Below are 27,107 nucleotides of genomic sequence, written 5' to 3'. Positions count from 1 at the left end.
GGGCCTGCAGCAGGGCGGGGAAGAGAGCGCTCACGGCTGCTCTGAGGAGTCCAGCTAGCCCTGTTCCCTCAGCTCAGTTCTACTTCCTCTGCCTCCTCCCCAGATTTCCACAGCTGCCCAGAGACAGAAGGGCCCACAAGCCGGTGTGGGCGGCTGGGGCTTCCGTGCAGGTCGACACCACACACAAAGAAGGAGTGGGGGCAGCCAGGTCCCCCCTCCCCGAAGTGTAAGTCTGAGCAGGCCATGAAGCCCAGCAATCAGCTGAAGAGCAAAAAAACTGCAAGGTGGGGGGGGGGAACGGAGTGAGCCCCCACCCTCTGCAGGCCTGCCTGCAAGTGAAGCCAAATGCAAGACACCCAGTCCAAGCCTCACTGAGGGGGGGGCCGTCCCGGCCTTCCTTCTGTGCCTGCAGAGGCACCCCTGGCCTGTTGCTCCCCTGAACTACAAAGAGGCATGCCAGAAATGTTGCGAATGGCAGTGTCTGGTGTACTGCAGCAGCCAGAAGGGAAGAAGAGCCTACCATGCAGGGGGGGCAGCCGGGATCACGTAGTTAGGGCAGTGAGAGCAGCACCTCCCTCGTTCCCTGGGGGTCATCTCCTTGCCTTGTCTCCTATTGGGCTAAACAGGGCAATATCCTGCTTCTTCTCTCTCCTGCTTCACTTCTCTCTCTCTCTGCAAGATGTAGTCAGATAGCAAGGAATCTATCCCTGTCTCTCCTTCTTCACTATCAAGTATGTATTTCCTCAAATAAACGTTTTGCCACTTTAATCAGCACAGCGTAACTTCACTGCTCTGTTTGGACTCAGCTAACAAGAAACACCCCATGGAAGGAAACTGGAAGGGAGAGGATCACTGGCCCATCCCAAAGAGCCAGCCCAGCCTGGAATTGCATTGCACAGAAGAAAAGGGCATCCTCGCCTGAGCATGTGCAGAAAGCCCCCGACGCTGCCCTGTGCAGCCCTGCCTCCACACCCTGACTTCCCAGAACCCTTTCCACTGCCCCCATGACGTCTTTCTCTCACTTCCTGAAACATGTGGCTGGACTGACCCCTCCCCTCTACTCTTGCCCGTCTATCTACTGTTTTTCCTGCCAAATTGCACATCGTAAGTTCCTAGAAAAACTTCTTTCCTTGTTCTCTGTGAGCTAAGAGCTCCATGCCTCAAGCACACACCTCACGCCATGCACAGGATAATGAAGGAGTTACAAACACATGTGCAGGTCCAAGTCTCTATGGGCACACAACCCTTGACCAGGCACCTCTCTGGCAACCTGGGACCGCCCCCCCTTGCCTCACGCACCAGCACTTTCACTGTAAGGGTGTCTGGACTCCACCCTCACATCATCAGCTCCTGTAGTTACTTCCGTGGCATCATGCGTTCCCGGAGTCCTCAACAGTCTTCCGGAAAACTCCACTTTTGCCACTGGGGCTGTCGAGCCTCTGCAGACCAGCCTCCTGCACAAAGATGGACCCCAAGCCAACAGGGACCACCCCCCAGGTAAGAACAGAGCAGAGAGCCGGACACCTACCTTCCTCCAGATGAACGGCACAGCCATGGAGACCAGCCTGGCACCACAGTAAGCAAATGTTTTCAGGGCTGGCTTAGAGCGAGGCGTCCTTGGCTGCTACACACCAATGGCCCTTCCTTACACGCGGCATTTACTGGGGTCATTTCCATCCTCTGGACACACAGGAAGGAAGCTCTTGAGAGGTTTCACTCGGACTCCAACACCTTTCATCCTCCCGTCAACCTGAGCGTGGAACAGACCACAAAACTGGTTCCTTTTCTGGACACCACTGAGCCAGTTTCTGGCGGGCACATGAGCATGATCCCATACCAGCAGCCCACTGGCTGCCAAACAGGTCTGCACGATTGCCCCTTCCTTCCAGAGCAGGCCACACACGCCATGGTCTGTAGCCACGTGGCTCTCAGCTGCACGACTCTGAAGCCCTCCGGCATGGACTTGTTCCCAAGAGAAATGCAACCGGCATTCTGGGGACGACAATACTCACTAATACAGAAAAGAAACAGATTCACCAAGTGTGCCCCCAAAACAGCCTGCTACAAGACAGGCCCCAAAGGAATGTGCCCTGAGGGGGTGCCACCTACGGGCCCCCGGCTGTAAGTTGCCCAATGCACCTGCAGGCTGGGCGGGATAGCGGCCCTTCTTTTTGGCAGGCCTCTCTTTGCTTATTGAAAGCCCCGCACCCACCCTAAATCAGCTTCTCAGCAACAACAAAGGACCCCCCCTCCGCCCGCAGGAAGCAGGCCCTGCTACGCCCCCCCCCCCGGTGCCAGCTCTGTCCTGGTACACGCGGGTGTGGCAGCAGTCGCCGGGCCCACCGACCTCAGCCGCACCAGCCGGGGCTCACTGACTCGCTTATCCCCAGTTCTGACAACATGCCAGCAACGCCTCCCCACGACCGGGCAAGCAGGGCGGCCCTACACGGGAGCAGAACCGGCCCCAGCGCCGCCCGATGCAGGCCAGACGGGGCGTGTCCAGAGGCGGGCGGCGGAGGGGCCCGGAGGCCTCGCAGGGAAGGCGGCAGGAGCGCTCGGCACGTCCCGCCAGGCGCGGAGGCGACCGAGGGGCGGGGGAGGGGGCAGGGGCGGCGAGAAGCAGCTGCTGCCGCCCGGGGCTGATGGGCGGCCCCCCGCAGCAGGGCGCGGGAGCGCGGAGCTGCCGCCGCTGCACGTGCGCGCGCTTTAGCGGCCCCGCCCCGAGGGCTGCCGCCGGTCTCCACGGAGACAGACGCGCAACGCCGCCGGCGCTGGAAGGAGGCATGGAGGCGCCCGGGTAGGGCGGGACCGGGACGGGGCCGGGGCCGGGGACGGGGCCGGGGCCGCTGGGGGCGGCGCGCCGGTCTGAGCGCCCCTTCTTCGCCTCCCGCCCCGCTGCAGGTCGGAGCTGGCGCCAGGACCGGAGGCGGAGCGCGCCGCCGGGCCGGTGGAGAGGCCGGCCTGCGCCGTGGAGCTGCCCCCCTGCCCGGGGCGTCCCGGGCCCGTCCTGGCCGTGCTGCCCCCGCGGCTGGAGATGGCGGCCGCCTGCGCGCCCCCGGAGCCGCCCCCGGAGCCCCCCGCCCGCGGGCACTGCCTGCTGCGCAACTGGCAGGAGGAGGTGACGCCGCCCTGGCGAGTCGAGCGCCGCCCCCGGCCCCCCCCGCCCCGTATATGGGGACCGTTTTTGTACCCGGCCTTTCCTTTCCTCCCAGCGGCCCACCTCTTCGGGCTCTTGTGGGGATGGCGGGTTCATACCCGCGAGATCCTTTGCGCCCGGGGATGCCATAGGAATGTGGGGAGGGCGGTGCCTATCCGGCGTATATCTTGAGATTTGCGGCCGGGGGGGGGGGCGATCCTCACTGATCCCACCCTCGTGCCCTGCTGCGATGGGATGCGGGGAGCCTTGGGGGTCGCAGGCCACCCCTTCTGCTGAGGCAGACGCCCCTTCTGCCATGGAGGTTCAGGGCAGCTGAGCACGCTGAGAGAGCCCCCGGCCACTCCTCTGAGGCCCTCTCCCCTTCCTGGTTCCAGAGAGCCACGAACCACCTGGACCACGTGCCAAGCCCCAGAGGCGGCACCGAGGGGTTCTTCTATCGGCACGGGCACCAGGGGCTGCTCACGCTGCAGGATCTGGCCGGCCTGGCGAAGAGCACCACCATGAAAGACTCCTACCAGAGACCCTGGAGGATGGGGCTCCCCGCGAGAGGTGGGGTTCGGGGCCGTGGGGGTGCTGAGTGGCACAGGCAGGCTCCAGGGGAGGGGCTGGTGTGAACGGCTGGCCTGAAATTGGGCCCGAGGTTGCCAGCCAGCCAGAAAAAGGGTGCTTGTGTGTTTGGGTCCAATGCCCGAAAAAGCCAGCAGCAAGGGCCCCCCCACCCCCCCCCCCACACACACCTTTCTTTCCTGCCTTGGTCCACCGGGGCCCAGATGCCAGGGGCTTTGCTGTTTGGTCTGGCTCTGGGCTCTGTTTCAAGACCTGATGCGCCTGAGTCTTTGGCTTCTTCACACACGGGCGGGCCAGATGTTCTCGCCTGTGATCCAGCACAGAGTGGGCTCCCAGAAAGGGCAATGCTGTTCAGTGCGGGGATTGGGGTGGGCCCTTCTTCTCCCTAGCCTGAGCCCCATCAAAGGCAGCTTATCCTGAGACCACGCAGGGCAGTATGCCGGCAGGGCCCCCTCTGAGGCATCCCAACCCACTGTGAAGAAGTTCCTTGCAATGCCAACAATGGAGCGGAGGTACAAAAACACGCCAGTGCTGGAGCTGGCCAGGCGTGGGGGCGAAGGGGAGGTGGAGGAGAGGTTTGCCCAATCCAGTCCTCATTTTCCCTGTATGGGGTTTCAGACCTCTTGCTGCCCACCTGGAGCCAGGCAAGTGTTCACAGCAGGAGCCGCGGAAGCCACAGGACTTGTGGGGCAGACTTTTTGTGGGGCTGGACTCTCAAGTAGAATCATAAGGTTGGAAGGGACCACTAGGGCCGTCTAGTCCAACCCTCCGCATCGAAGCTGCAAGCACCTCTGCTATCTGGGGGGCAGGGAGGGCGGTTCTGAGAACAGGACACACTACCCCGAGTCAGAGAGGGAGGCCTCGGCCTGGCACCGCTTGGGTCAATGGGCTCCTCTGGCTTTGGGCCGCAGGTGGAGTCGCCCCATCCTGCCTCTGGCAACTGCTGCCCCCCTCCGGACCTTACTGTTTCTCCTCTCCAGGGCAGCGGGAGGCCATGATGGAGTGGCTTTTGTACCAGAAATACAGGTGAGCACCTTCAGTGCTCCCCGGGGGCAAAGGGTGACTGGGAGGGCACTGCTGCTTCCATTGACTCAGGCTGGCTCCTTGCCCAGCCTTTCCCAGACCACAGAGGGCCTCAGCGCTCTCGCAGAGCCCCTTCCTTACACAGCGGGATTCGCATCAGTTTCCCAGCCCTGGCTCTGAGAGGGAAGGGGGCCAGGAGAGTCTTGCCTTTGGGAGCGTCAGCAGCCATTGCAGAGAAGGGGAGTCGCAGAGAAGGGGTATCCACAGCCTCCCCAGAGCTTTGGCAAAGCCCCTTGCCGGCCCGAGGCCCTCCCCTAAAGGAGGATGGATCCTCCCTCCCCTTGCAGGCGGCGGCCAGAGTCTTCAGGCCCCAGAGGGCTACCCAAGTGGCCCTTCCCCAGCAGAGAGACATCCTTGGCTCGGGGCCAAGGAAGAAGGGCCAGGGCAACAGAGAAGGGACTCCTGCCCCTTGCTGGGCAGGGGCTGCTGGGCCCCCACCAGTGTTCAGCCAGAGGGGACAGACCCAGGTCTTCTGGCTTTGGCAAAACTATTCTTGCTGCTGCTGCTACTTCCTTTGGCTGCGGGGCTAATGCCTGTTTTCTTAGCTCTCTCCACCCCAGAACGCATTAGGGCAGCCCTGGATCTCGGGACGTGCTCCCTTCCTGTCTGTACCCCCGGAGCCAATTTGCCTGAGGTGGGGGCGGGGGGAGGAGCAAGGCAATAGATCCTGCAGCCCTAGGGTGGAAGTGTGGGGCGGGAGGGAGCCCTGCTGGGCTCTTCTTCTGGGCCCGCTTGGCATTCCAGTCCCCAGTTCACCCTGCGCCCTTCTGGGATTCCTGTGGGCTGCAGCCTGAAGGGGTGGGAGGCCCCTCCTATCTCCCCCTCCCCAATAACCCTGCGGCTGTCCTCCTGTGTAGCAAGGAGGTCTTCGAGAAGGAGGTCGACCCTCCACCCAGCCCCATGGATTCCTTGTCCACCACACACCGGGACTATCGCCGGGAGGGCTTCCTCTTGGTGCCTCCTTCCCCCACCAAGGTGAGACCGCTGGCCAAGGGCAGAGCTGTGGGGCTGGGGCTGGGCTGCCTCTGTGCCCAGGCCGCTGCTGCCATGCAACTGTTGTTCTCCACAGCCCCACGACTACCGGACAGAGCAGCCACGGTCCTTCTGGCTGGCACATGCCCAGCAGGTGCCTGTGAGTGACACCCCCCTCCCCCACCCCCACTTCTTGCTGGGGCCTGTTGCTCAGTCTCCCATCGCTGGCGGGGGCAGCTGCAGCCAGAAAGGGGGGTGATCCCCGGCCCCAGCACGGGAGGAGGGGCTGCATCCTAGACCACGGTGCTTGCCAGCCAGCACGGGCTTCCCAGCCACTCCCCTCCCTTGCGACCAGTTGCAGGGGCGGGAGGGGTTCTAGTGGCCCTCACCGCCGCCTTCTCTCTGTCTCTTTCTAGGGTGTCTCCAGTATCCGGACTGACGACACCCCCTTCAAGAAGTGCGCCACCTTCACCACTCCTGTGACTGAGTGCCTTGACCAGCCCATGCCGTATGGCCCAGAGAACTACCCAAAGCTCTGACCACATTAAGGGGCGCCAGAGCCCCCCGTTGCCCTTTGCCATGCTGCTTAGAGCTGCGACCCCTGTGCCCTTCCCAGGCCAGAAGAACAGGCCAGGGCAAGCCGCGTTCAGGGCAACCTCACATTTAGTTGCCAGCTGTAGGAATCCACAGATCCCTGCACAGCCCATCTCTACTGAGCAGGAGGGCAGAGGCTGTCCATGAACCCCCCCACTCCCGTTCACCTGTTCCCCCCCCCCACAGACACGCACACGCACACAAGGGCTGCCCAGTCTCCTGGATTAAAAAGTCTGTATTTCAACAAAATATTCTGTACTATTTTTGGCTTTCTATATTTACACCTGGAGGGAGGGAGCAGTCCGGGGAGGGGGCTCAGCCAGCTGAGCTGTGGAGCAGGAGGGGCGGGCAGGGGCCAGGGACCAGCCAGGCCCCGCCTGCGAGCAGGGCCGGGAGTGAGCTGGGCACAGCCCTGCTCTGGACCCTGCTGGGCCCTGGCTGCTGGGGGGGGGGACTGCTGGTGTCATGGGGGACAGAGATGGGGCCCCCGGCAGCCCCGCCTGCTTCAGCACAGCCGCACCGGGCCTCTCCAGCCAGGGGGCTTTCCTGCCCTGCTGTCCGTCTCTCTCTCTCTCTCTCCTTGCTCCAAGGCAAAGCAAGTTCCCATGAGCTGCACCTCTTGCCAGGAGGAGCCGCTGCCTTGTAACCGCCTCAGTGGGAGGAGTCACGGGAGGGGGAGGAGCCACATCAGATGACGCCATTATCTCTCTCTCCCAGCAACCAGTAGGTCCGCATCTTACCCTTGCCCTGCCACGGAAGAAGAACGACATCAGCACAGGAAGGGGCTGCGCTGCAGAGCCTGCCTGACCGAGACCCCCGCCCCCGTGCAGAGTTTGCCCTTCCCCTCCCTCGTCAGAGGCCATGGCAGGCTGTCCTCTGGGAGGAGGGGGCCAGGTCGCAGGTGGAAGCCCCTTCCCGTGAAACCCACCTTCATCTCCACATCTCCCCTCAGCTCCAGCTCAAAGCAGCCAAACTCATCCAGGATCTCTTTCGTGGAGGAAGACACGTGGATCTTCAGGGCTGGAACAGACAAGGCCGTGGAGAGTCAGTCCCGCCCGGGAGGGGTCACGGCCCCAGCAGGGTCTGGCTCGGCCTGGCAAGAGATGCCGGAGCAACCGGAGAGCTTGGCAGGCTCCCCGGGGGCAGTGGGTGGTCGGTCGGCACCCCCCTTCTGCATCAGTAAAGAGTCTCACCCTCGCCGTTGGACTCCATGCGCGAGGCTGTGTTGACCGTGTCCCCAAAGAGGCAATAGCGTGGCATCTTGAGGCCCACCACGCCGGCACACACTGGCCCTGCAGGGAGGGAGGGAGGGAGAGGAAGGACGGTGCCGCCCTCAGCCACCAAGCCCACCCCCCTGCGGGGCCAAGGGGTTCCCTCCATGGCCCCGCCCTCTGCTGGGACTCACCCGAGTGGATGCCGATGCGCAAGTGCAGCTGCTCGCTGGGACGGTGCCGGATGCGGAACGTTTTCACAGCTTCGAGGAGGGCAAGGGCCATGCGGACCGTCTCGTGGGCATGCAATTTGCCGTTTCGGACAGGCAGACCGGACACCACCATGTAGGCATCTCCGATGGTCTCCACCTGTGGGGCCAACAAGTTTGGGTGGGCCAGCCTCTGATTCAGCCCCCTCCCCTCCCTCTCCTGCGCAGTTCAGGACTAAGCAGGCCCCTCTCCAGAGTTCATGCTCACCTTGTAGACATCAAAGTTATCGATGATGGCATCAAAGCAGGTGTAAAGGTCGTTCAGCAGGGTCACCACCTGTGGGAGGGGAACATGCCGGTGACTTGCTTGGAGACCTGACTGCTCTGGCGCCTCCGTCCCTGGCAGCCCCCGGTTCTTAGCACCCTAGGCCCTTCTGCTCGGCATCTGGGGCCACTGCGTGAGCACCTGCCTGCGCCTCCCTTGCTCTCAACCCAAGCAACCTTGTGCACAAGGGGTTCGGAACTGGCCTTTGCGTGCCTCTGCAGCCGTGATGCAGCACCCTGTGATGGGAAGTTCCTTGGTCCGGAGGCCTCGGGCTTGCCGCTAGATCACGCGTGGCTATGGGGCTCCTGAGGACCAACCCTCCCCTCCCTGCACCTTGAGAAGAGCCTCTATTCCCTGCGGGGGGACTGTGGGCCAGTTGCACACACTGAGACAGGCCTACCTCGCTGGGTTGCTGGAGGATAAAAGGGGGGGGGAGGATGAGGGTGCGGGCTGCCCTGGGTCCTCCCTCCCCCCGGAGAGAGGCAAGGGACCTCCCTCTCCGTGCTGCCTTCCAGCTGCTCGAAGGACTTTATTTCAGGGTGGGAGGGGGGCACCTGCATGGGAGTGCTCTCAGCCGACAGGGAGGTGAAGCCCACGATGTCGCTGAAGTAGATGGTGACGCAGTCGAAGGCCTCCGCTTGGACTGTCTCGCCGCGCTTCAGTTGCTCAGCCACAGAGCTGGAGAGGAAGGCAGAGAGTCCCTGGGTGACCTGCCCCCTCCAGCAGCCCCCGCCCCGACAACCGCCTGCTGAATGGGCATTTGCAGGAACTGTGGAGACCCTTGGGGGGACAGCTGTCCCTCCCCGCCAGCAACTCACTGGGGCAGGATTTGGTAAAGCAAGTTCTCGGCCTTGCGCTTCTCCTCCAGGTAGGCCTGCGTGCGCTCCTCCACCAGTTTCTCCAGGTTGTTGGCATACTGCTCCATGCGGGACAGCAGGTTATCCAAGATGCTGGTGCTGCCCTCCCTGCGGAGGACGACAAGGAGGCATGCTGGGGAGGGCCAGGGGCAGAACACCCCAGGAGGCTGGCCTCTCCTCGGGGGCTGAGCCAAAGCGCTCTCCTGCCCCTCAGCCAGCAGGGCCGCCTGTTCCCTGTGACTACAGCCTCACTGGCACGGTCGGGGGGGGGCAGTTGCTGCAGCGGAGGTCTGTGAAATCTTGACACACAGGGAGCCCAAGGGCTTGTCCCTTGAAGGGCCTTCCCTCATGAGACCCCCTTGGGGGCACAAGCAGAGCACGAGGAAGATCAGCAGAGTGGCGGGGAGCTGAGTGCCTCTTGCCCCTCCCCACAGAAATGGGCAGGAGTGCCCCGATCCAGCAGAGACGGGTGGAGGGGCACAGTTCCCACTTCCGCACAGGACACGGCTCCCTCTCAGCCAAGGACGGGTCGGGGTCCACCTCCCCCTCCCACCCCCATTCTTTCTTGTTTCACCAAGTGCTGGGGAGGGGCCATGCAGGACCCCCGGGTTCTGGGCGGTTCAGCGAGGCGAGGGGGCTGAGCCCAGGGATCCCCGGAAGGCCCAGGAGTGCCGCTGCTCCTCAGTGGGGAGGCATGTGCCTTGTGCGGGGTGGGGGCGCTGATGCGCGGACTGGACCCACGCCAGAAGCACACCGATGCCTGCCTTGTCTAGCAGACCAGGGCTGCGCAGGGAGGGAGTCCTGCTCCACCAGTGGCGGGGGACGGGGCCTCCGCTTGGACAGCGCCCAGAAACAACAACTTCCTCAGGGGGGGTGGCCAGTGGCGGCGTCAGGCCGCTCTCTGGGCTCCCCCTTTGCCTGGGGGTTTGAGACAATCCCTGTGGGCAGCGATGCTCCCCCCCCCTCTGCTCCGCTCCCCGGACCAAAGCCCGAGTGCCCACAAGAGCCCCACCCCCTTGCCCCAACTGCTCCGCCTCCCCGCCCCCCAGTACCCACTTGTTGAATCGCCGGATGAACATCTTGATCTGCGTGAAGTCGGGGCGCTCGGCCAGCTCCTGGGCCCAGCAGCGCTCCATCAGCACTGCCAGCTCCTCGCTGTGCGCCCGCGTGTCGATGGTTGGGCGGAAGTAGGGCCTCTGGCTGTTGCGCACCTTCTGCACAATCTCTGTGGGGGGGAGGTGGGCATGGGGGTGCAGAGGAGTGAGCGCATGGACTGGGTGGAATGGAGGCCAGGCTGGCTATGGCGTGAGAGTGATGGGGGGGGGAGCATGCCAGGGGGCGGGTGCATGGCTGGGCCACTGAGACCATGAGAGCGGGCATGAGCACCCTGGTGCCAGGGCGGGGGGGAGACACAGTGCTGGGGAGACAGACACAGAGTGGGCAGAATCACTTAGTCAGCAGCAGCAGCAGCAGCAATATTGAAGCCGATCCCCGTTGAGTGGCGCCGGTCAACCCGTGGAGAGCCAGTGTGGCGTAGTGGTTAGAGTGTGGGACGAGGATCTGGGAGACCTGGGTTCAAATCCCCCTCTCTGCCACAGAAGCGTGCAGGGGGACCTTGGGCCAGTCCCACACTCTCCGCCTAACCCGCCTCACAAGATTCTCGTGTGGATAAAATGGAGGACAGAAGAAGGCCGTGCGCGGCTTTGGGTCCCCACTGGGGGGGGGAGGCAGGGGGTCAATGAAGTGCACAAAAAATAAAGACGATATAATAACCACACCGGGTTTCTCTCCCGACAGCCGGGGCCAAAGGCCCCATTCTAGGGAGCAGCAGCTGCCACCTCTCCCCCCGCCCCCTAACTGCGCGCCTGAGGGCATGGAAAGGGCCACGACGTGGGCAACGGAGCCTCAGGGCAGGGCAGTCCCGCGCACAGCACTATGCCCCAGGAGCCTGCCTGCCGCAGGGAGACGTGCTGCCCAGGACCACGGCCCCTGTCTGCTGCGGGGCCGGCCACCCTTCCCCAGGCAGCCCAGAGCCCCTCGCAGCCCTCCCACTTGGGGGGGGGGGGCGAGAGGAGCCTGCTGAGCTGGGGCCAAACAGAGGCCGCCTCTGGCTTTAGGGGGGGGGCTCTTGCTCACCTTTGGGGCTGAGGTCCATGCCCTCCACATAGAAGGCCCCGTTGCGCAGCGCAATCTCTTGCAGGATGATGCCAAAGCTGTACACGTCGGCCTTCTGCATGGCAGGAGCGGGGAGGTGGCAGTGCTGCAGGAGTTCAGGTGCCGTCCAGAGTTTCTCTAGGGAGCGGCGGAAAGGGGAAGAGTCAGGAGGAGAGACCGGGGGCGGGGGGGGCACGAAACGGCAGGCGTGGCTGCCGTGGGTGCTTAGTCAGCCGGGGGGTGGGGGGTGCTGCTGCCCCGGCAGTCCCAGATTGGAGCCCCCCCCAGGAAGGACACTCACTGGCGTAAAGGGCATGGCTCCCCTCGCCCTCATTGCTCTGCCGGAAGCTGGCCAGTCCGTAATCGGTGATCTTGAGCACGAAGCGACTGTCCACCACGCAGTTGGAGGACTTGAGGCCGCCGTGGTGCCCGATGATGCTGCCGTGCAGGAAGGACATGCCCTGTGCCGGACAGAGGCGGAGGAGGAGGCTGCCAAGGATGCCCTCAAGAGCCAGGGAAGAGGCCCGTGTGCCAGCCTGGGCAGCCCCAGCCTGCGGCCTCAGCAACTGGGGCTGCCAAGCTGAGAGGACAGCCTGAGCTGGTCCCAGCGGTGGCAGGCCCACGGACACCCAGCTGGACTGGGGCCGGGGACTCCCTGCTCGTCTTTGCCAGGGGAGGGGCAGCAGGGGGTGGGATGAGAACAGCGGAGGAAGGCCCCGTCAAGAGCCAGGGCAGGCCTCCGGGGGTGGGAGCTCTCCCTGCTGCTCTCCCTGGCCCAGGCTGGACGCTCAGCAAAGGCCCTCCCCGCCCCCCTCCCTCACCTTGACCAGGTCGTTGATGAGCGAGTAGCGGAACATCCAGTCGAGATTGATGCTCTCGTTCTCCAGAATATCCTGGGGGGGGGGGAGGGTGGAGACACATGAGCATGCAGCAGCCCCCCCCCCCCGGGTGGGAAAGGGCCCATCCCAACTGGAGGGGATTATGAGAGAACGCCTGGCCTGGCATCCATCAGGGGAGGGCGATCCCTGCCCACAGCGCCCCCGTGCTGCCAACCCCCACACACTCCAGTCCCCTGGCCGTGGCGGGAGGAGAGGAGGCCCCCACGCAACAGCCCCTCCTTTACCTGCAAGCTACCCCGGGGGCAATATTCAGTCACGATGCAGATGTTGGGCGGGTCAATGCAGGCCCCGATGAACCGCGTCAGGTGGTTGAACTGGATGTCTCGCATCTGCAACCGGGCAGACGCAGAACCTCTCTCAGTTCTGCTGAGCCTCCTGCCACAGCCCCATGGACGACTGGCACAACGGGGGCAAGGCTGGCACCCAGGTGGGATTTGAATGAAGAGGCAGGGCAGAGGGTTGCCTCCATGAGCCCTGGGATGGCACTCCTGGGCCCGTTCCTCCTTGGCTCCACCAGAGGCCAACCACCACACCACATCCCAGGAGCGTAGGCTGGCCCCCCAAGCCCTCCAGGGTGGCCTCTGCCCCCTCCCTCGGTACATACGTGTTTGAGTTCGAAGAGCACCTGCCTCGTCAAATCAATCCGCTTCTTGTTGACATGTTTGATGGCCACGACGTTTCCCTGCCAGGAGTCAGAAAGATGTGCTGCTTTGCTCCGACCTCTGAGAGCAGAATGCAGGGAGTGTGAAGGGCGGGCGGGAGGGGTCTCCGGAGCAGAGCCACTCACCTTGAAGAGTCCTGTGTTGGCAAAGATCTGGTATTTGCCATGTGCTGTCATCAGGGAGCCATAACTGGACCCACGCTGGGAGGGGGAAGGAGGAGAAACAGTCATGACTCGAACCCCAAGCCCCTTCCCTGGGAAGTATGGCAGCTCAGAAGGGGACGCGACCGGGCACAAAGGGCCGAACAGCACAGTCTGGATACAAATGACACCGGGAGGGCCCGATGCTGCCCAGCACCTGGAGCAGGGGCCTCCAGAAGGGGGAGGGGCTCCCCAGGGCCTCACCAGAGAGAGGGTCAGGCGGCTGCCTGCCCTTTTGTGGTAGCGCTCAGAGCTCCCAAAGTGCAGCTCGTCCCAACGGATCCGCCACAGCATGCTCGCCAGCTCCTTCTCCAGCATCAGCTTCCTGCGGGGAGAGCGGCCCCGCCCATCAGGACACGAGAGCTGCCTGCCAGCCCCAGGCACACCTGGGGGGGGGTTTCCCCCCCACTGGACTCAGGATCCTGCCTCTCAAGGAGCGCCCCCCCCCATCTATCCGGTGCATGTCTGCCCCAGATCTCCTCCAAGGTCTCCTGGTGGTGTCCAGCGTCTCCCTCCATTTTATCCTCACAACAGCTCTTGGAGGCTCTTGGATGCAGCCAGCAAAGGAGCCCCAAGCGAGGCCTGCTGCCGAGGGCTGCAGCCCGAAAGAGACAGGCCGGCAGGGGGGAGCTTGGGGCCCTGCCACTGGGAGCACCCTGGGGGTGGGAGCCAGAGACGGCACCACTCCGCCAAGCCAAAGCGCCCAAGGCATGCCAGCCAGGCGCAGAGTCAGACCACTGCATGGCCCCCCCCCCGCCCCATGCTGCCGCCGCATCCCTCACCAGGCAGTGCCCGGTGGGGGTTTGGTCAGGGGAGCTCTCACCTGGCGCTCACTCACCTGAAGATCAGGAAGCTGGAGACCCCGAACATGATAAAGGTGAGCCCGCCTCCCAGCGCCACGATGGCCAGGGTGGAGAGAGGAGCTGCAAAAGGAGGCAACACTGCGCTGGGGGGGGCACCCTTGAGCGAGCACAGCCCCCACCCTCCCTCAGGGCTGCCCCGCCTCCCGCCCAGGAGGCCCCCGGGGGCTGCGGGCAATGGGGGCAGCGGCACACCCCGCGCAAGAGACCAGCCCCACTTCAGCCGCTGCCCACGGCCACCACCTGGAGGGAAACGTCTCCGGCTGGCACCGGAGCAGCAGGGGCCCATTCGGAAGGGGCCAGGAGGGCGCTCTGGGGGAGGGGGGGCAGACTGTGGAAACTGCCTGGGTGGACGCTCCAGCCCGCCCCGAAGAGGCTGAGGAGTCAGCCTTCCCAAAAACTGCCGGGTAAGACAGGGGCTGCATGTTCCCCTCCCCTCTGCACCCGGGAGGGGAGAGGAACGGCCTGCCTGGAGGGAGCAGTGAGGGGCAGAGGTCAGGCCCCCTGGACTCTGGGCACACCCACTTTTGTCGCAGGAGGGGTCGTCCACGTCGAAGACGCAGGGCGGGTTGTCCAGGGGAGGCCCCCCCTTCTTCCACTGGATGGGCCCCAGCCAGTTGATCTGCTTCTCCGATCCCACGTAATGGCCCACCACCTATCCGAAGGGAGAACGCCCGGCCAGTGAGGGTCCCTCCAGCCCGGCATCCTGTCACACACAGCAGCCGACCAGGGCCCAGAGGCCAAGGCCTGCCCCTGACGCCGATGCCGCCTCCTCGCCCTGGCATTTGGAGCGTGCCGCCCTTCAGCCCCCTGGCAAGCAACCCCTGAGGGACCTCTCCTCCCTGGACCACTCCGACCTCCTCCGCAAGCCACCTAGGCTTCTGGCCGTGGCCCCCTCCCTCCCCTGGCAGCCCATCCCGCCGCCACTTCCACAGAGGCAGGCTCTGGGCCCCAGGGCCGGGGGGGGCGGTCTGCTTCCCTGCCCCTTCCTGGGGGGCTGCAGCTTCTGCTCAACATCCAGCATGGCTAGAGCAAGGCCCCTCCCTGCTGGGTTCTCAGCCGGGCCAGAGGGGGGCTGGACCCTCGCCCGTTTCCCTACCTGGTATTCTCCGCTCTCCACATCCGCCATGGCCCACACGTTGAAATCCGTTTCTCGGTCATTGTTGCTGTCCATGCTCACAGTCCCAGTGACGCCTGGCGGGGGGAGGAGAAGCGCACCGTCTCTACGAGGCCCTGGGCACCAGCTGCCACGCGGGCATCCAGACGAGAAGCAGCTGCCAGGCCCTGTGCACAGCCCTCCCCCCACAGCCCAGCCCACCTGCTCCTTCCCTCCCGCTGCTCTGGCTGCTGCTTGGGTTGGCTTGGCTTGGCTGCCTCCCAGCAGCCCCCTCCTTGCTGTGCACCAACCCGCCCCTCCCCCACGCTGCCATCTTGCCTCCCCCCCCACCCCCCAGCATCCAATACCCTGGAATTTCCGGCCCTTCATCTTTTGGAGGATGCGGCTGGCATCACGCTTGGTTCCGCCTTCACGCAACGTCTCGTTCAGCACGGTGGCATAGAGGAGCAGCCCGTCATGGAAGCAGCCAGCCACCAGGTTCTTCTGCCATGCGAGGGGGGGGGAGGGAGAGGGGGGTCAGGCACTCTCTTACCCCCACTTGCCCTGTCCTGCCCTATGGTCAGCCACTGCCTTGCACTTGGGGGTCATCCCCAAGGCCCAGCGGGGCTGGCAGAGCACCCGGGAGTGGCACGTGGTGGCCTTCAAGGTCCATCACAAACCATCTGCCAGCCAGAAAGGTGGGGGTGGGGTTTCCAGACCAAGGGCTCCTTCCTAACTCGCTTTGGCCCTGGCTGAGGCCAGATGGCAATCCTTTGTCCCCAGCGGTCACACTCCTGGCAGGATCTGGCAGCCCCCTTGCGCCAAGGATGCTCGGCTCTGAGAGCCCACCCAAGAAAGGAGCCAGGGAAGCCGCCCACGGGGCCAGAACCTTTCAGACAACCTCCAGAACTGTTTGTGTGCATTAGAAAAGACTGCCCATTGTGAACCCAGAGGACGGGCCTGTCCCCAATCCCCTTCCCAACCATTTGCAACAGAGTTCCACATCTGGATTCCACCTCCATTCCTTGGCCTTTGTTGTAAGCCTGCAAATTTTTCCTTACGATACTCGTTTTGTCCTCTCAACAACCCTGTGGAGTGAGTTAGGCTGCAAGAGACTGACCAGCCCACGGGCACCCAGGTAGCTTCCTGACTCGGCAAGGGTCTCCCCGAGTCCACAGCCCATGCCCCGCGGGACTCTCGTTCCAGCTGTGTGCTGAGAAGTCCCAGCCCCTCTCCCTCGGATTACCCCAATTCACCTTTCTGAAGGTGCAGGAGGGGGAGGACATTGCTCCGCTTCCTCCCCCCCCTGCCCTTTCTCCAGGCACGTGACCTTCCTGCTGCACCCCAGGCCGCCCCAGCCCAGCCCCGCCCCGCCCCAGCCTCCCCTGGGCAGACAGCCGATCCCTATCACAGGCGCAGCTTCCTTTCCCACACCAGAAGGTCCACCCGCCCGACCTCTGCGCCCCCCCCCCCCGCCCCAGGCCTCCCTCGCCCTTGAGTAACACGCTGTCTGGTCGCAGGCTTGCTGAGTCCCCCTTCCCTCAAACACAAGAGCTCCGGGATGGGTGTGAGGTGGGTGGTCTTTGGCCACAATGCCCATTTGGGGAGCAGGATAAGAGGGGGAGGGAGGGGGGCAGGTCCAGATCAGCCCGGCAAGAAGGAAGGACATGATGGGTAGGTGGGTGGGTGGGAACACAGGAAGCTGCCTCTGCTGCATGGCGCACCTGTCCATCAAGCTCCGTCTTGACTTCTCCAACTGGCCCTGGCTCTCCAGGGTCTCAGGCAGGGAAAGGTCTACCGCCTTCACCTGCTGCCTGGTCCTTTTACCTGGGGAGGCTGAGGGCTGAACCGCGGATCTCCTGTGTGCCGAGCAGAGGCTCCGCCACTGAGCCACGGCCCCTCCCCAAGTGGTGGAACAATGGAGCAGTTTGGGGGGAGCAAGAGGACTTGGGAGGACCACCGGACCACGGAGGTGACTGAGCCCCTTGGAGAAGGGCTGGGGAGAGCTCTCCCAGTCAGAGCAGGCAGCGAGGCGCTCCAGGCTTTGCCTTGGCCAAAAAGAAGAGCCCTGGAGGGACAGACCCAAAGCGGGCGGTCCCATTTGGCCCTTCTGGAATTGGCCAGATCCCGCCACTGTGCTAGTGGCTGCCCCCCCCACACACACACACACGGACCCTCTAAAAGGGGGCATGGGGACCATTTCCCCATCTGCTCGTCCTTTTAAGCCCCTTTCCTACGCTGGGGGCTGCGAGCCAGTCTCATGAGTGGCTGGCTACAAGCACCCCAGCACCCCCTCCCCCCGCAGGCAGCTTGAGTAGCCAGCCAGGGGAGTGTCCCCAAGGGGCAGCTGGCGCCTGTCTGTCTGTCTGTCTGTGGGCTTCCGGCTGCCCACACTCCCCAAACCCATCTGGTGAGCGCAGCAAGAGGACCCCAGAGGGCTGTGCATGCACACCAACTGGAAGATGTCCTGGGTCAGCAAGGAACCAAGGCCTCTGGGCCAGAGCAGGGGAAGAGGGGTCCAAAGCTCTGTTTAGAGGCCCAGCAGAGGGCCCGCTGCAGCTGGCAGGTCTAACACAGCAGGGCGGGCTGAAGGAGAAGAGATCTGCCCCTGCCTGCACCCCCCTGGACCCCAGAGCAGCAGTCCCCACCGTGGGAAGATTCCCAGCCCCGAGGAGGGAAATGATGTTTGCCCCGGCAGGCTGGCTTCTCCCCGCTCATCCCCACACCCCACCCACAGTGACAGAAAGCAGGGGAAAGGCGGGCGGGCGGGTGGGCGGGCGGGCGGGCGAGGCTTTACCAGCGAGTCATTGAGCTCCACGCCAAACTCTGTCCGGGCTCGCAGGATCAGCTGGTTCTGGAAATGCTGGTATTCGGGGGTTTGGGGCTCATGATACGTGATCACCAACACCGTCTGAAATGAAAGGGGGAGGGTGGTGAGATCAGAGCAGAGGCTGCGTGCCAGGCACACGAGAAGGACTTGGGGAGAACACCGGGGGGGCACAGCCAGCCCGCACCGTGCTCCACACAGGGGCCACCGGAGGCCCCTGGAAAGCCAGCAAGCAGGGCACCGGGGGGTGGGGGGGGCAGCTCCAGAGGTTGACTCCCCATGGCCTGCAGCCACTGACGGGCCTCTCCCCCCGGATCTCTCTGATCCCCCTTTAAAGCCATCCACGCTTGTGGACACCAGTGCATGCTGCAACTTAATTGCTCCTCGAGGGAAGAAGTATTTCCTTTTGTCTGTCCTGAATATATTTCCCATCCACTAAACCTCTGTATGTCCCCCTCCATCGTCTTCTTTCTAAACAGGGACGTCCAAGACTCTTTAGACTTCTCTTGTAAGAAAGGGGCTCCAACCCCGTAACCGTCCTTTCTCTGGCTCTACAGGCTCCTTGGGAGGGTGGGGCGGAGCTATGGCAATGGCAATGGGGGGGGGGGTTCCTTGCTTCACCCTCCTCTTGAGAGGGGCCTTTTCTCCCTGCAGCTGCTATTCAAGCCACGCTTGTGCTGGCCGCTACCCTCGCCCCCCTTCTGCTCTTGGGCCACTCCACACCCTGCTCTGTTCAGGGGGTCTCTGGTGATGCCCCATGCCAAGAGGCTTGCCTTACCAGGACCAGGAGGTGCGGCTGTGCGTCTTTGTGACGCACAGGCCCAAGACTGGCCCCCTCCTTCTCGGTCCCATCAACTGTCTACAAGACACACGCACACATCTGAGTCTTCTGTGGGACAGCAGAGAGCGGGTTTCCCCTTCCCTGAGGGCCGGCTCCACACGGCGCCCTCATGTTTCTCTTTGGGCAACACCAACTCAGGTCGACACATCAAATGGAGGCGCCACACTGGCTGCCCTTGGCTTCAGCAGGGTGGAAGTGCCCCTCTCCTTGCTGGATTGGGTGTGTGTGGCATCCCTTCCACCACCAAGGCAGACCTCACACTGCCCCGGTCTGGAGGTCACCTCCCCAGCAGAGGCACTGCGGTCACTATGGTACTCACAAAGGAGCTCTGTGTCATACGGGCAGAGCACCGCGTTCAGCGGTGCTTACTCTGCACTGCCATGTTTGTAACTGCTTCACATCTTCTGGGGCTGTGCCCTGGCTCTGTGTTCAACACTGAACCTCCAAGCCCCCACCACACTGCCACGGCCGCACTGCCACACGCCCGGGGGGGGGCGGCCTGTTCTCAGGAAGCTTCCTCCCTCCCACACAGTGCTGGCCTTACCTGGAAGGCCTCTCGTAGGCTGCCCAGCTCTGGACTCTCCTTGCTCTGCCAGGGCTTGGCTGCCTCCCGATGCCCCTCGGCACGCAGGCTCTCTCCAAAAACGTCCACGTAGAAGAAGACGTAGTCACCGTTGGTCAGACTCTCACACTGGGCCAGGCGCATGATCTGGTGCAACATCTCCAGCGGCCCACAGATGTAGACCACTGAGGAGAAAGCACACAGGCCACCAGAGTGTGAGTCAGATACACAAAAGCCGGAAAGGAGGGAAGGCCCTCAAAAACAGGACAAGAGAGGCAAAGCCGGGACTCGATCGGCCCCAAAGGCAGAATAACGGCCAACTGGGTCTGGAATATGTACTTCAAGAGAACAAGCACCCTGGAATAAATACAGACCACGCAGGAGCAAAATCACCACAGTGTATCTGCACATGCAAGGCACACCACCCGACGACCACACGAAGGCAACATACGAAAGTGTTAGCCCCGGCTGCTGCTTCCCGTTGCGAATGCGCTCTCTCTCGCACACACCAGAACAAGGAAACGGCACATGGTAATTGTCATGGCCTATTGCTGTCTGTTTCTGTATTTTGAAGGAACTGAATGTCTTTGTAGCTGGTTATTATTATAATAAATTAGACTTTGTATAATATAATTATATTCCTATTTCAGATTGTTATGAAGATACAATCCCTTCCTATCCAGGGCTACTTTGACGTTTGCTGCTATGATTGCTACTTTTATTATTACTATGAAGATAGAGAATCTTTCAACTTAGTTCTTCAGTATGTAAATTGAAGAAAATATTGTGAGAATATCAAAACCCAGGATCCATTTTTCAGCATTTTTAATTTATTGTTATTTATTTATTTATTTATGTCATTTATAGCCTGCCTTTCTCACTGAGACTCAAGGAGGATTACACAGTGCGAGATTAGGACAGTCGGTATCAAGGACGTTGCCATAAACAATGCCATAGGGTAAATAAATACAAGTTTACGAAGACATTAGCCGTAGCATTACACCTTGTACAGGCTCAGTTGGGGAAAGATTGTTTGTCTGTTCAACTTACTCTTTTGCATTGTACTGGTGGATAATGCTCCTTACATTTGCAAGTACATGTGGGTAATTCTACTCATGCGTAATCTATCCTTATTGTTCCAAGGTGCCATGCGTTCATGAACCACATATTCCAGACACAGCTGGGCACCATTCTGCATTTTATACCTATCCGATCCAAAAAAAGAAACACAGGACAGGAGGGCAGGCAACCAGGGTGGGGGAGAACGGGCCAGTAACCACTTGCAAAAAACAGGGCTTCAACAACAACGTCGGTGGAGAAGCTCCCCAGCATGGGAGAGCGGGGTTGGAAGCCTGGCTGTGGGGGAGGCCAGCCAGAAATCTGTGGTGCCCTGATGTCAGGTTGTGGCAGCTAAGCAGCGTTGGCCTTGGTTAGTAACTGGACGAGAGACTTCCAAGGAAGACCAGGGCTGCTATACAGAGACAGGCAAAGGCAAAGCCCCTCCAGTTGTCTTCTGCCTTGAAAACCCCAGTAGAGTTTGCCATAAGGCGGCTACAACTTGACGGCACATTTCTGCAGTTGGGTCTGCTGTGCCATTGATTGAGAGCCAGTTTGGTGTAGTGGTTAAGAGCGCAGGACTCTAATCTGGAGAGCCGGGTTTGACTCCCCACTCCTTCACTTGAAGCCAGCTGGGTGACCTTGGGTCAGTCACAGCTCTCTCAGAGCTCTCTCAGCCCCACCCACCTCACAGGGTGTTCTGTTGTGGGGATAGTAATGGCATACTTTGTAAACTGCTCTGAGTGGGTGTTCAGTCATCCTGAAGGGCGGTATATGAATTGAATGTTATTATTATGTTATTATTCTCTCTGCAACCCAGGAGAACTGTTTGGTCTTTAAAAGTGGGAATGGAAAAGGATGGCTCGTTCAAATACTGCGACAGTTGTCTTCTCTGCCTTCCCCTCTTCATAAACTGCCAATAATTTTTCTTTCAGGATTTCCTAAGAGATTGTTGTTGCTGCTTTTTTTACCTGTTCCAATTCTGTCCCCTGTTAGTCCTTTGAATTTTTGCACCTTAATTTTAAGATTTTTAATTTGTCCTGCTGCATCTATTATATAAGATGAAAGAGCATCTTTCATCCTTTTAGAAAACCTGCAATCAGTTTATCCCTTTTTCTATCAAATCCACCCCCCACCCCCCGCTTCTTGCACAACTTGACTTCAAAAGCCAGCCAAGAGTACACATTTGCCCTACACTTTTGCATTCTTCTTTCCACTTCAGAGCAAATCCCATGGTTGCCTTAAAGAAAAAGAACCACAAACTGACATCTCAGGTGGGGCAAAGCAAAGCCCACTTCCTAAAGGGCTCTGTAGGCTGCAAGCTTAGCTAGAGAGAATCTTTCTGGCCTCAGTACTCATACATTGTAGTGGTATGTTTAATGACCTTCTCCATGGGAGGATATACAGCAGACACATAAGTTGCTGCTAGAACACAGTAAACATTTTTTCAAGATTCTCCCATAATTTAAATTTTCCTTTTTCATTATTCCAGCTATGCTTCCACCCTTCTTCTTCCATGGCTTTCCGCAAACTAGGCAAAGCAATTATCCAGGAGGGCCTTTTTACACAGGTAATAAGGCTGGGCTGTAAAGAAATGACTCAAACATGCTGGAATGGGATGGGGCTATAGACTATAGTACTGTGTACTGTCTGTTGCTGTAAGCATGCCCCTACTGGGCAGTCCCACATTGTGCAATATGTCAGCTTACGTTTTGTTTTCGGCTCTGTATCAGATTTCTGTTTGATTCCAAAGTTCTGGGATCCTTACGCAATGGTATTCTCTATTGAATGTTTAATGTATTGGCCTACCCTGCGTAATCTGCTTTGCGTATCACTGGGAAAGGTGCTCTATAAACAGCACAACAAAACAGCACAGATTCCCAAGATCTTCATCTGCGCATCTCTTGAGATTACTTGTGATCTGCCAGGTTCCTCATTTGGTTTCCTTCTTTGCCTCTTCTAACTACTACCGGGGGTGGGAAGGCATGATTCAGGGGCAGAGCCTCTGCTTGGCACCGCTTGCCCTTCCCTGTCTGCTCTTGGACTCCCTGCTCCACCTGCCAGCTTGTCTGCCAGGCCTTCCCTTCATTCTCAGAATACACCCCCTTCTGCCTTTGCTGGCTGCCTTCTGATTCAACTAGAACATTCACCTGCAAATCCATGTACTTTTTGCCTCACGTTCATCAGCTCCAAAGTTTTATGGTCATCGCCCCCCCCCGCCCCCACCCCACCCCCCACACACAGAGTTTCTGTAATCCTCGGGTTGGAAGGTACCTCCAGGGTCATCTAGTCCAACCCCCTGCACAATGCAGGAAATTCACAATCACACACACACACACACCCCAGTGACCCCTGCTCCATGCCCAGAAGATGGCAAAACACCGTCAGGGTCCCTAGCCAAACTGGCCTGGGGAAAACTTCTACCTGACTCCAAGGTGGCAATTGGCCTTACCCTGGGCATGGAAGAAGGGGCCAGGAGAACTAAGCACTGGTGCAACCCTTCCTGCCCTCCCTCTCGTGATCTGCCCAGGTTCACAGAATCAGCCTTGCTGTCAGACGGCCATCTAGCCTCTGCTTAAAGACCTCCAAAGAGGACAGCCCAAACAGCAGTCAGTGCAATCAGGAGTTGTCAGTGACTGGAGCTTATCAGAATATCCAAGTCAGGCATCAAAAGCCTAGCTGGACTCCCCGCCCTCCGCTTTACTAGGGAGCTGGATGGGCCCTCTCAGGTGTAAGAAGCCTGTGTATGGAATTCCAGCATCTGTAAATAACCCAGTGCAAGTCGAGCCTGATCCTGAACTCCCCAAGAGTTCCCCAAGGCCATGGAGAGGTGCCAGTGGTGAAGACTGCAGCGACCAGCTTGAAAAGAATGAGCCAGGCTGCAGAGCCGATTCTGGGCAGGCGTCGTGGTGCCCCAAAGCCTGCCAGGTGCCCTGCCCACCCCCTGGCGGCCGGTCTGGCCTTGTTTGCTGTTGCTGGTATGGGATCCACACCAGGCAGAGGTGAAGCCGGTCGGGGAGGCTGACCTTTTGGAGGGGCTGCGTCCACATTTGTCGTGAACAGATCTGGCCTCTGCAGGGCAGGTTAAGAAGAGCCGGGGGCTGCTCACAGACCCGGCCTGGCTGTGCAGAAAGCCGGCTGGGGCAGTGGCCAGGAGCACCTTCCGCCAGCCTCGTCCGGCCCTCCAGCCCCCTCTCCTTCCCTAGACTCATCCGATCAGGCCACCCTGACCCAGGCCTCTGTAGTCTCTTGGCTGGATTACTGTAACCCGCTCCATGTTGAGCTGCCCTTGGAGACAACCCAGAAACTGCAGCTGGTCCAGCAGGCTGGCTATTGTCAGGGGCTGGCCGACGGGGACATATCCTGCCCCATCTTAAGGCAGCTGTGCTGGCTGGCAGCCCCCCTCCTTTAATTCAATTATGACCTTTAACGCCCTCCATAGCCTGGGGCCCACGCACTGACAGGCCCCTCTCCTCCCCTATGTTGCCAGCGCCAACTATGGTCTTCACGCTGCCGCCTGAGAGCACTTCCCCCACTTAGGGGGCTCAGTCTCCTGGCACCCATCAGACCCTGGCCTTCTCCACCAAGACCCCCACTCTCTGGAACAAGAGCTGCTGTAGCATAGTGGTTAAGTGGTTGGGCTGCAAATCAGCACCCTGCTGGTCCGAATCCAGCTACTGCCTTGAGCTCAGCAGGTGACCTTGGGTCAGCCCCTCCTCTCAGCCCAGCTCCCCAGCTGCATTGTGGGAATAACAACAGCGCTGACTCTGAATGGGGCACTAATCCCTCCAGAAGGGTGGCACAGGCGCACACTGTTGCTGCTGCTGCTGCTGAGGCCTGGAGAACTCCTTCCCTGGAGAACTTCAGGAGGGGCCACTCGGCTTCTTTTTTTGCCAGGGCTTTTGATGGGAGTTTGAACAGCCGCTATCTGGGGCGGGGGGCGGGGTTGGAGTTTTTGTTTTATTTGGTTTTCTTCTGCAATGGCTTATTCTCTGCTTGAGCTAAGAGGGGTGGGGAGATATAACCATTTTAATTAATAAACCAAAACTGGTGCCCTTCCTGCTCCCGTCACTGCTCAGGGCTGCAGCTGAGCCGCCAAAGGCACCAGAGGCAGCCGTGGCCACATTTCCCAAACCTGCTTTCCTGCAGCGGATCCTTCTGCAGCAGTCATTGCAGCTGAGCCCTTGCACTGCCATGGGTGCATTGCTGAAGCAGCACCCCCCCAGCAGTGAGGGGGGAGTTGGGGGCAGGGGCTCATCTCTGGGAAGGAGCACGGAGAGGGGGCATGCGCCCCTATCCTTCAACTCCTGGCTGGGCATCTCCACCTTCCAGTCCTGTCCCTCACCCCACCCCTGACCCTGCACTGACCCGCCCAACAGCCAGGGACGGGGCTCCCAGTTCTATGGAGCTGGAAATGGGAACCTGGGGAGAAAACCAGCCAGCCCAGCAGGCCTGACAGCTTTGTTTTGTTACTTAGGGATAGATGCACCACTTCTCTCCCCAGTGGGGACCCCAAAGGGGCTTACAGCATTGCTTTCTGCCCCTCAGTAGGTTCGGCTGAGAGGGTGTGACCCAGCAAGCCTCCATGGCAGAATGGGGATTCGAACCCAGCTCTCCCAGATCCTAATCCGACATACTAACCACTACATCATGCCAGCTCTCCTCGAGCTTCAGGAGCACCCCCTCCTCAGGCAAGGAAACAAATCTGTGGCAAATCGGGGCCTTTCCTCCCCCTGGTAGACCCCGCTCTGCCTCCCCCCCCTTTCCGCCTCTGGCCAGGCACCTGAAAGGGGCTGTCTCCTGTCTCCGGGCGGGTAGTTGCTGCCACCACTGCCCCTGTATGGGGTCCCGGTTAGGCGGGACAGCCTCCTAACCTCCCTCTGGTTACCCCCCTTTGTATTCCTTGACCTCTCTCTCCCCTCCAAGCGGACCCAAGCGGTTGGGGATCCATGTGGAACAGAGGGTCTTCATTCCTTCATTAGTCAACAAAATTTATTTAAGATCATAACTCCACCCAGACAAGCATGCAGTGAACGGGAAACAATATATAACATAAGAGGAAACAAACAAAACCCCTACTCTCTCTCCCTCCTCCTCTATACTCCTGCCCTAGCTGGATGTTGTATAGGGCAGGCAGGAAACTTTCTTCCTGGGGTTTAACTCCAACCTCCCCCTCCCCTCAGAGCCACCCCCCTCCCTCAACTCAGCCACCAACTGTCCACTTCCAACTCCCGCCCCACCAACTGACTCGCTCTCCCTCCAATCAAATTCCATTTCGGAACTGGCCCCTCCCCTCTGCAGCCCACAGAAAGTTAAATTCACCCTCCACGAAATCCTCGCAAACCCTCCTTCTTATCTCCCCGCAGTGTTTGTCCCAGCCGAAGGGCCAATGCTGTGCCTTGGTCCAAGGAGGGGCTCCTGGGGCTGTTTGTCATTGCAGAGACGACACGTGAGCCTGCACCCAGCACACGCCTGACCAGCAGGCCGCGAGGGGCTCTTTCGAAGCCAGAGGGCATCCCTCTGACACAGACCTGGCCGCTGCGTATCTGCGCAACGGGGGCAATGCACCTTCCCCTCGGAAAAATAATCGTCCCAGGTGGCCCACAGGCTGCCCGGTCCCTTCCACGGCCCGGTCCAGGCTCCTTCCCCCCCCCCCAACAAGGCTTCTGCCCCAGCCCAAGGCCCGCTTTTGCTCGGAGACGTCTGAAACTCATCAGCAGGCCCACGCTTGGAAACGGGGGGGGGAGGTGGGCGACCTCCACACCCCCATTGGCGGCTTTTGGCTCAAGAGCTGCCCTCCTCGTCTGGCAGGAAGCCTCTTTCCAGAAATGCTGGCCTGCCCGATATGCAGAGGGGGGCTTGGTCCGCATTAGACTGGAGAGGAAGGGGGCCTGGTGGGACGCAGAGCTGGGAAGGAGCTGTGGGGAGAGCCCTGCTGCCCGCTCTCCTCTGCACACAGCCAGCAGGGCCTGAAATGGCACAAAAACATGTTTGGATTTGTGGTTGTGCAGAAAGAATGTGCAGGTTCCTGGATTCCAGCACCTTCTGCCTGGCCGTGTAACTGGAAACAGAGGGGCCCGAAGGGCAGCTCCAGTTACAGGAAAGAGGGGGCGTCTCCTTCCCTGGCACGACTAACCCATGACAAGCATCCCAGGGCACCGGGCCTGCAGCAGGAAGAGGAACGGCAGCTGCAGCCAGCTCTGAGCAGCAGGCCTCCGAAACACACCCCCCCCCAAGAAACTCAGCCCTTCCCCGCACGTCCCACTGGGCCCCACTGGCAGCACCACCAAGGCTCCGGAGGCCCTCGGCCAGCTGGAGTCGAGGCCTCCCCCTGCCATGCCCTACGAGCAAGACTGGCCCCCTGAGGCACACCCCAAACCAGCCACAGGGTCCCCTTTGCCCAGAGGCTCCCACAGTTGCACTGCTGAGCAACAAACCCTCCCTGCACAAACACACCCAGCGAGATGGGGTGCGCCATCAACCATCAGCCTCGCTGGCAACCCCCCGCCCTCGAATCTGTCCAGAGGGAGAACCATCGGCACTCTGGGAGGGGCCGGGAGGCAGTGCCCCTTTGGCAAGGAGGAAAGGGGGCTCTGCTGGTGTTTGACCAGCTCTGGCCTCACCTCCTCCCTGGGGAGACCCCCAAGTGAGGGGGCCTGGAAATCCACCTCACTGCTTCCCAGACAGAAGGAGCAGGGTTTGGAACAGGGCCAAGGGGAAAGGTTGCACTTCCCGGAGGTGACGTCATCGCACAGGCTGGGTGCACACGCACGCACACACACACGTGAGAGCAGCGCTAAGGTAAGTGCCAGGTCTCCCCCCTCCCGCCCAGAGGGTAAGGGGACGTGGCACAGCCTAGTGGCGGCTACATCTGGACTCCCCAACAGTCCTCCTCTTGAGCTTCCTGAGAAACGTTAGCAGTCCTGGGAGGGGACGTCAGGTCCTCCTAGATCAGCAAGTGGTTTTAAAAACACC

At 60.9% G+C, this 27,107-nt stretch overlaps 2 protein-coding genes across 4 annotated transcripts in view; one reads left to right on the top strand and one right to left on the bottom strand.

Moving 5' to 3' along the window:
- The first annotated feature begins 2,623 nt into the window (after positions 1 to 2,623).
- SPAG8 (sperm associated antigen 8) lies at positions 2,624 to 6,447 on the top strand. 3 transcript variants are annotated; one of them, XM_054986359.1, is made up of 7 exons: positions 2,624 to 2,797; positions 2,902 to 3,118; positions 3,532 to 3,706; positions 4,710 to 4,750; positions 5,669 to 5,782; positions 5,877 to 5,939; positions 6,196 to 6,447. In XM_054986359.1, the coding sequence occupies exons 1-7, from the start codon at positions 2,643 to 2,645 to the stop codon at positions 6,316 to 6,318; spliced, it is 888 nt and encodes a 295-aa protein (XP_054842334.1). In that variant the 5' UTR covers positions 2,624 to 2,642; the 3' UTR covers positions 6,319 to 6,447. The 3 variants fall into 3 exon arrangements, with proteins under 3 accessions (XP_054842334.1, XP_054842335.1, XP_054842333.1); XM_054986360.1 differs by having other exon boundaries at positions 5,665 to 5,782; XM_054986358.1 differs by having other exon boundaries at positions 2,628 to 2,797; positions 4,705 to 4,750; positions 5,665 to 5,782.
- Positions 6,448 to 6,593: 146 nt separating this feature from the next.
- NPR2 (natriuretic peptide receptor 2) overlaps positions 6,594 to 27,107 on the bottom strand; it is a 30,205-nt gene continuing 9,691 nt past the window's right edge. Inside the window, exons 2-22 of the mRNA XM_054986357.1 lie at positions 19,059 to 19,261; positions 17,644 to 17,757; positions 15,215 to 15,350; positions 14,850 to 14,944; positions 14,276 to 14,405; positions 13,729 to 13,813; positions 13,095 to 13,215; positions 12,816 to 12,890; positions 12,633 to 12,710; positions 12,253 to 12,357; positions 11,951 to 12,022; positions 11,431 to 11,590; positions 11,112 to 11,267; positions 10,032 to 10,200; positions 8,937 to 9,083; positions 8,673 to 8,796; positions 8,062 to 8,130; positions 7,779 to 7,953; positions 7,567 to 7,665; positions 7,302 to 7,393; positions 6,594 to 7,120 (exon numbers count right to left, since the gene is read on the bottom strand). Coding sequence (XP_054842332.1) covers positions 7,061 to 7,120; positions 7,302 to 7,393; positions 7,567 to 7,665; positions 7,779 to 7,953; positions 8,062 to 8,130; positions 8,673 to 8,796; positions 8,937 to 9,083; positions 10,032 to 10,200; positions 11,112 to 11,267; positions 11,431 to 11,590; positions 11,951 to 12,022; positions 12,253 to 12,357; positions 12,633 to 12,710; positions 12,816 to 12,890; positions 13,095 to 13,215; positions 13,729 to 13,813; positions 14,276 to 14,405; positions 14,850 to 14,944; positions 15,215 to 15,350; positions 17,644 to 17,757; positions 19,059 to 19,261 — 2,465 coding nt within the window. The 3' untranslated portion in view covers positions 6,594 to 7,060. The remainder of the gene's footprint in view (positions 7,121 to 7,301; positions 7,394 to 7,566; positions 7,666 to 7,778; positions 7,954 to 8,061; positions 8,131 to 8,672; positions 8,797 to 8,936; positions 9,084 to 10,031; positions 10,201 to 11,111; positions 11,268 to 11,430; positions 11,591 to 11,950; positions 12,023 to 12,252; positions 12,358 to 12,632; positions 12,711 to 12,815; positions 12,891 to 13,094; positions 13,216 to 13,728; positions 13,814 to 14,275; positions 14,406 to 14,849; positions 14,945 to 15,214; positions 15,351 to 17,643; positions 17,758 to 19,058; positions 19,262 to 27,107) is intronic.

This window comes from Eublepharis macularius, chromosome 8 (genome assembly GCF_028583425.1).
Source record: "Eublepharis macularius isolate TG4126 chromosome 8, MPM_Emac_v1.0, whole genome shotgun sequence".
Classification (NCBI taxonomy): domain Eukaryota; kingdom Metazoa; phylum Chordata; class Lepidosauria; order Squamata; family Eublepharidae; genus Eublepharis; species Eublepharis macularius.
The sequence above is the reverse complement of the archived record's forward strand: the minus strand, read 5'-3'. Positions and strand labels throughout refer to the sequence as shown.

Coding starts and splice junctions, on each gene's coding strand:
- SPAG8 (XM_054986358.1), top strand. CDS start 2,643: ATGGGCGGCCCCCCGCAGCAGGGCGCGGGAGCGCGGAGCTGCCGCCGC. Junction 4,751..5,664: donor CTTTTGTACCAGAAATACAG/GTGAGCACCTTC, acceptor CCTCCTGTGTAG/CAAGGAGGTCTTCGAGAAGG. Junction 5,783..5,876: donor TGCCTCCTTCCCCCACCAAG/GTGAGACCGCTG, acceptor TGTTCTCCACAG/CCCCACGACTACCGGACAGA.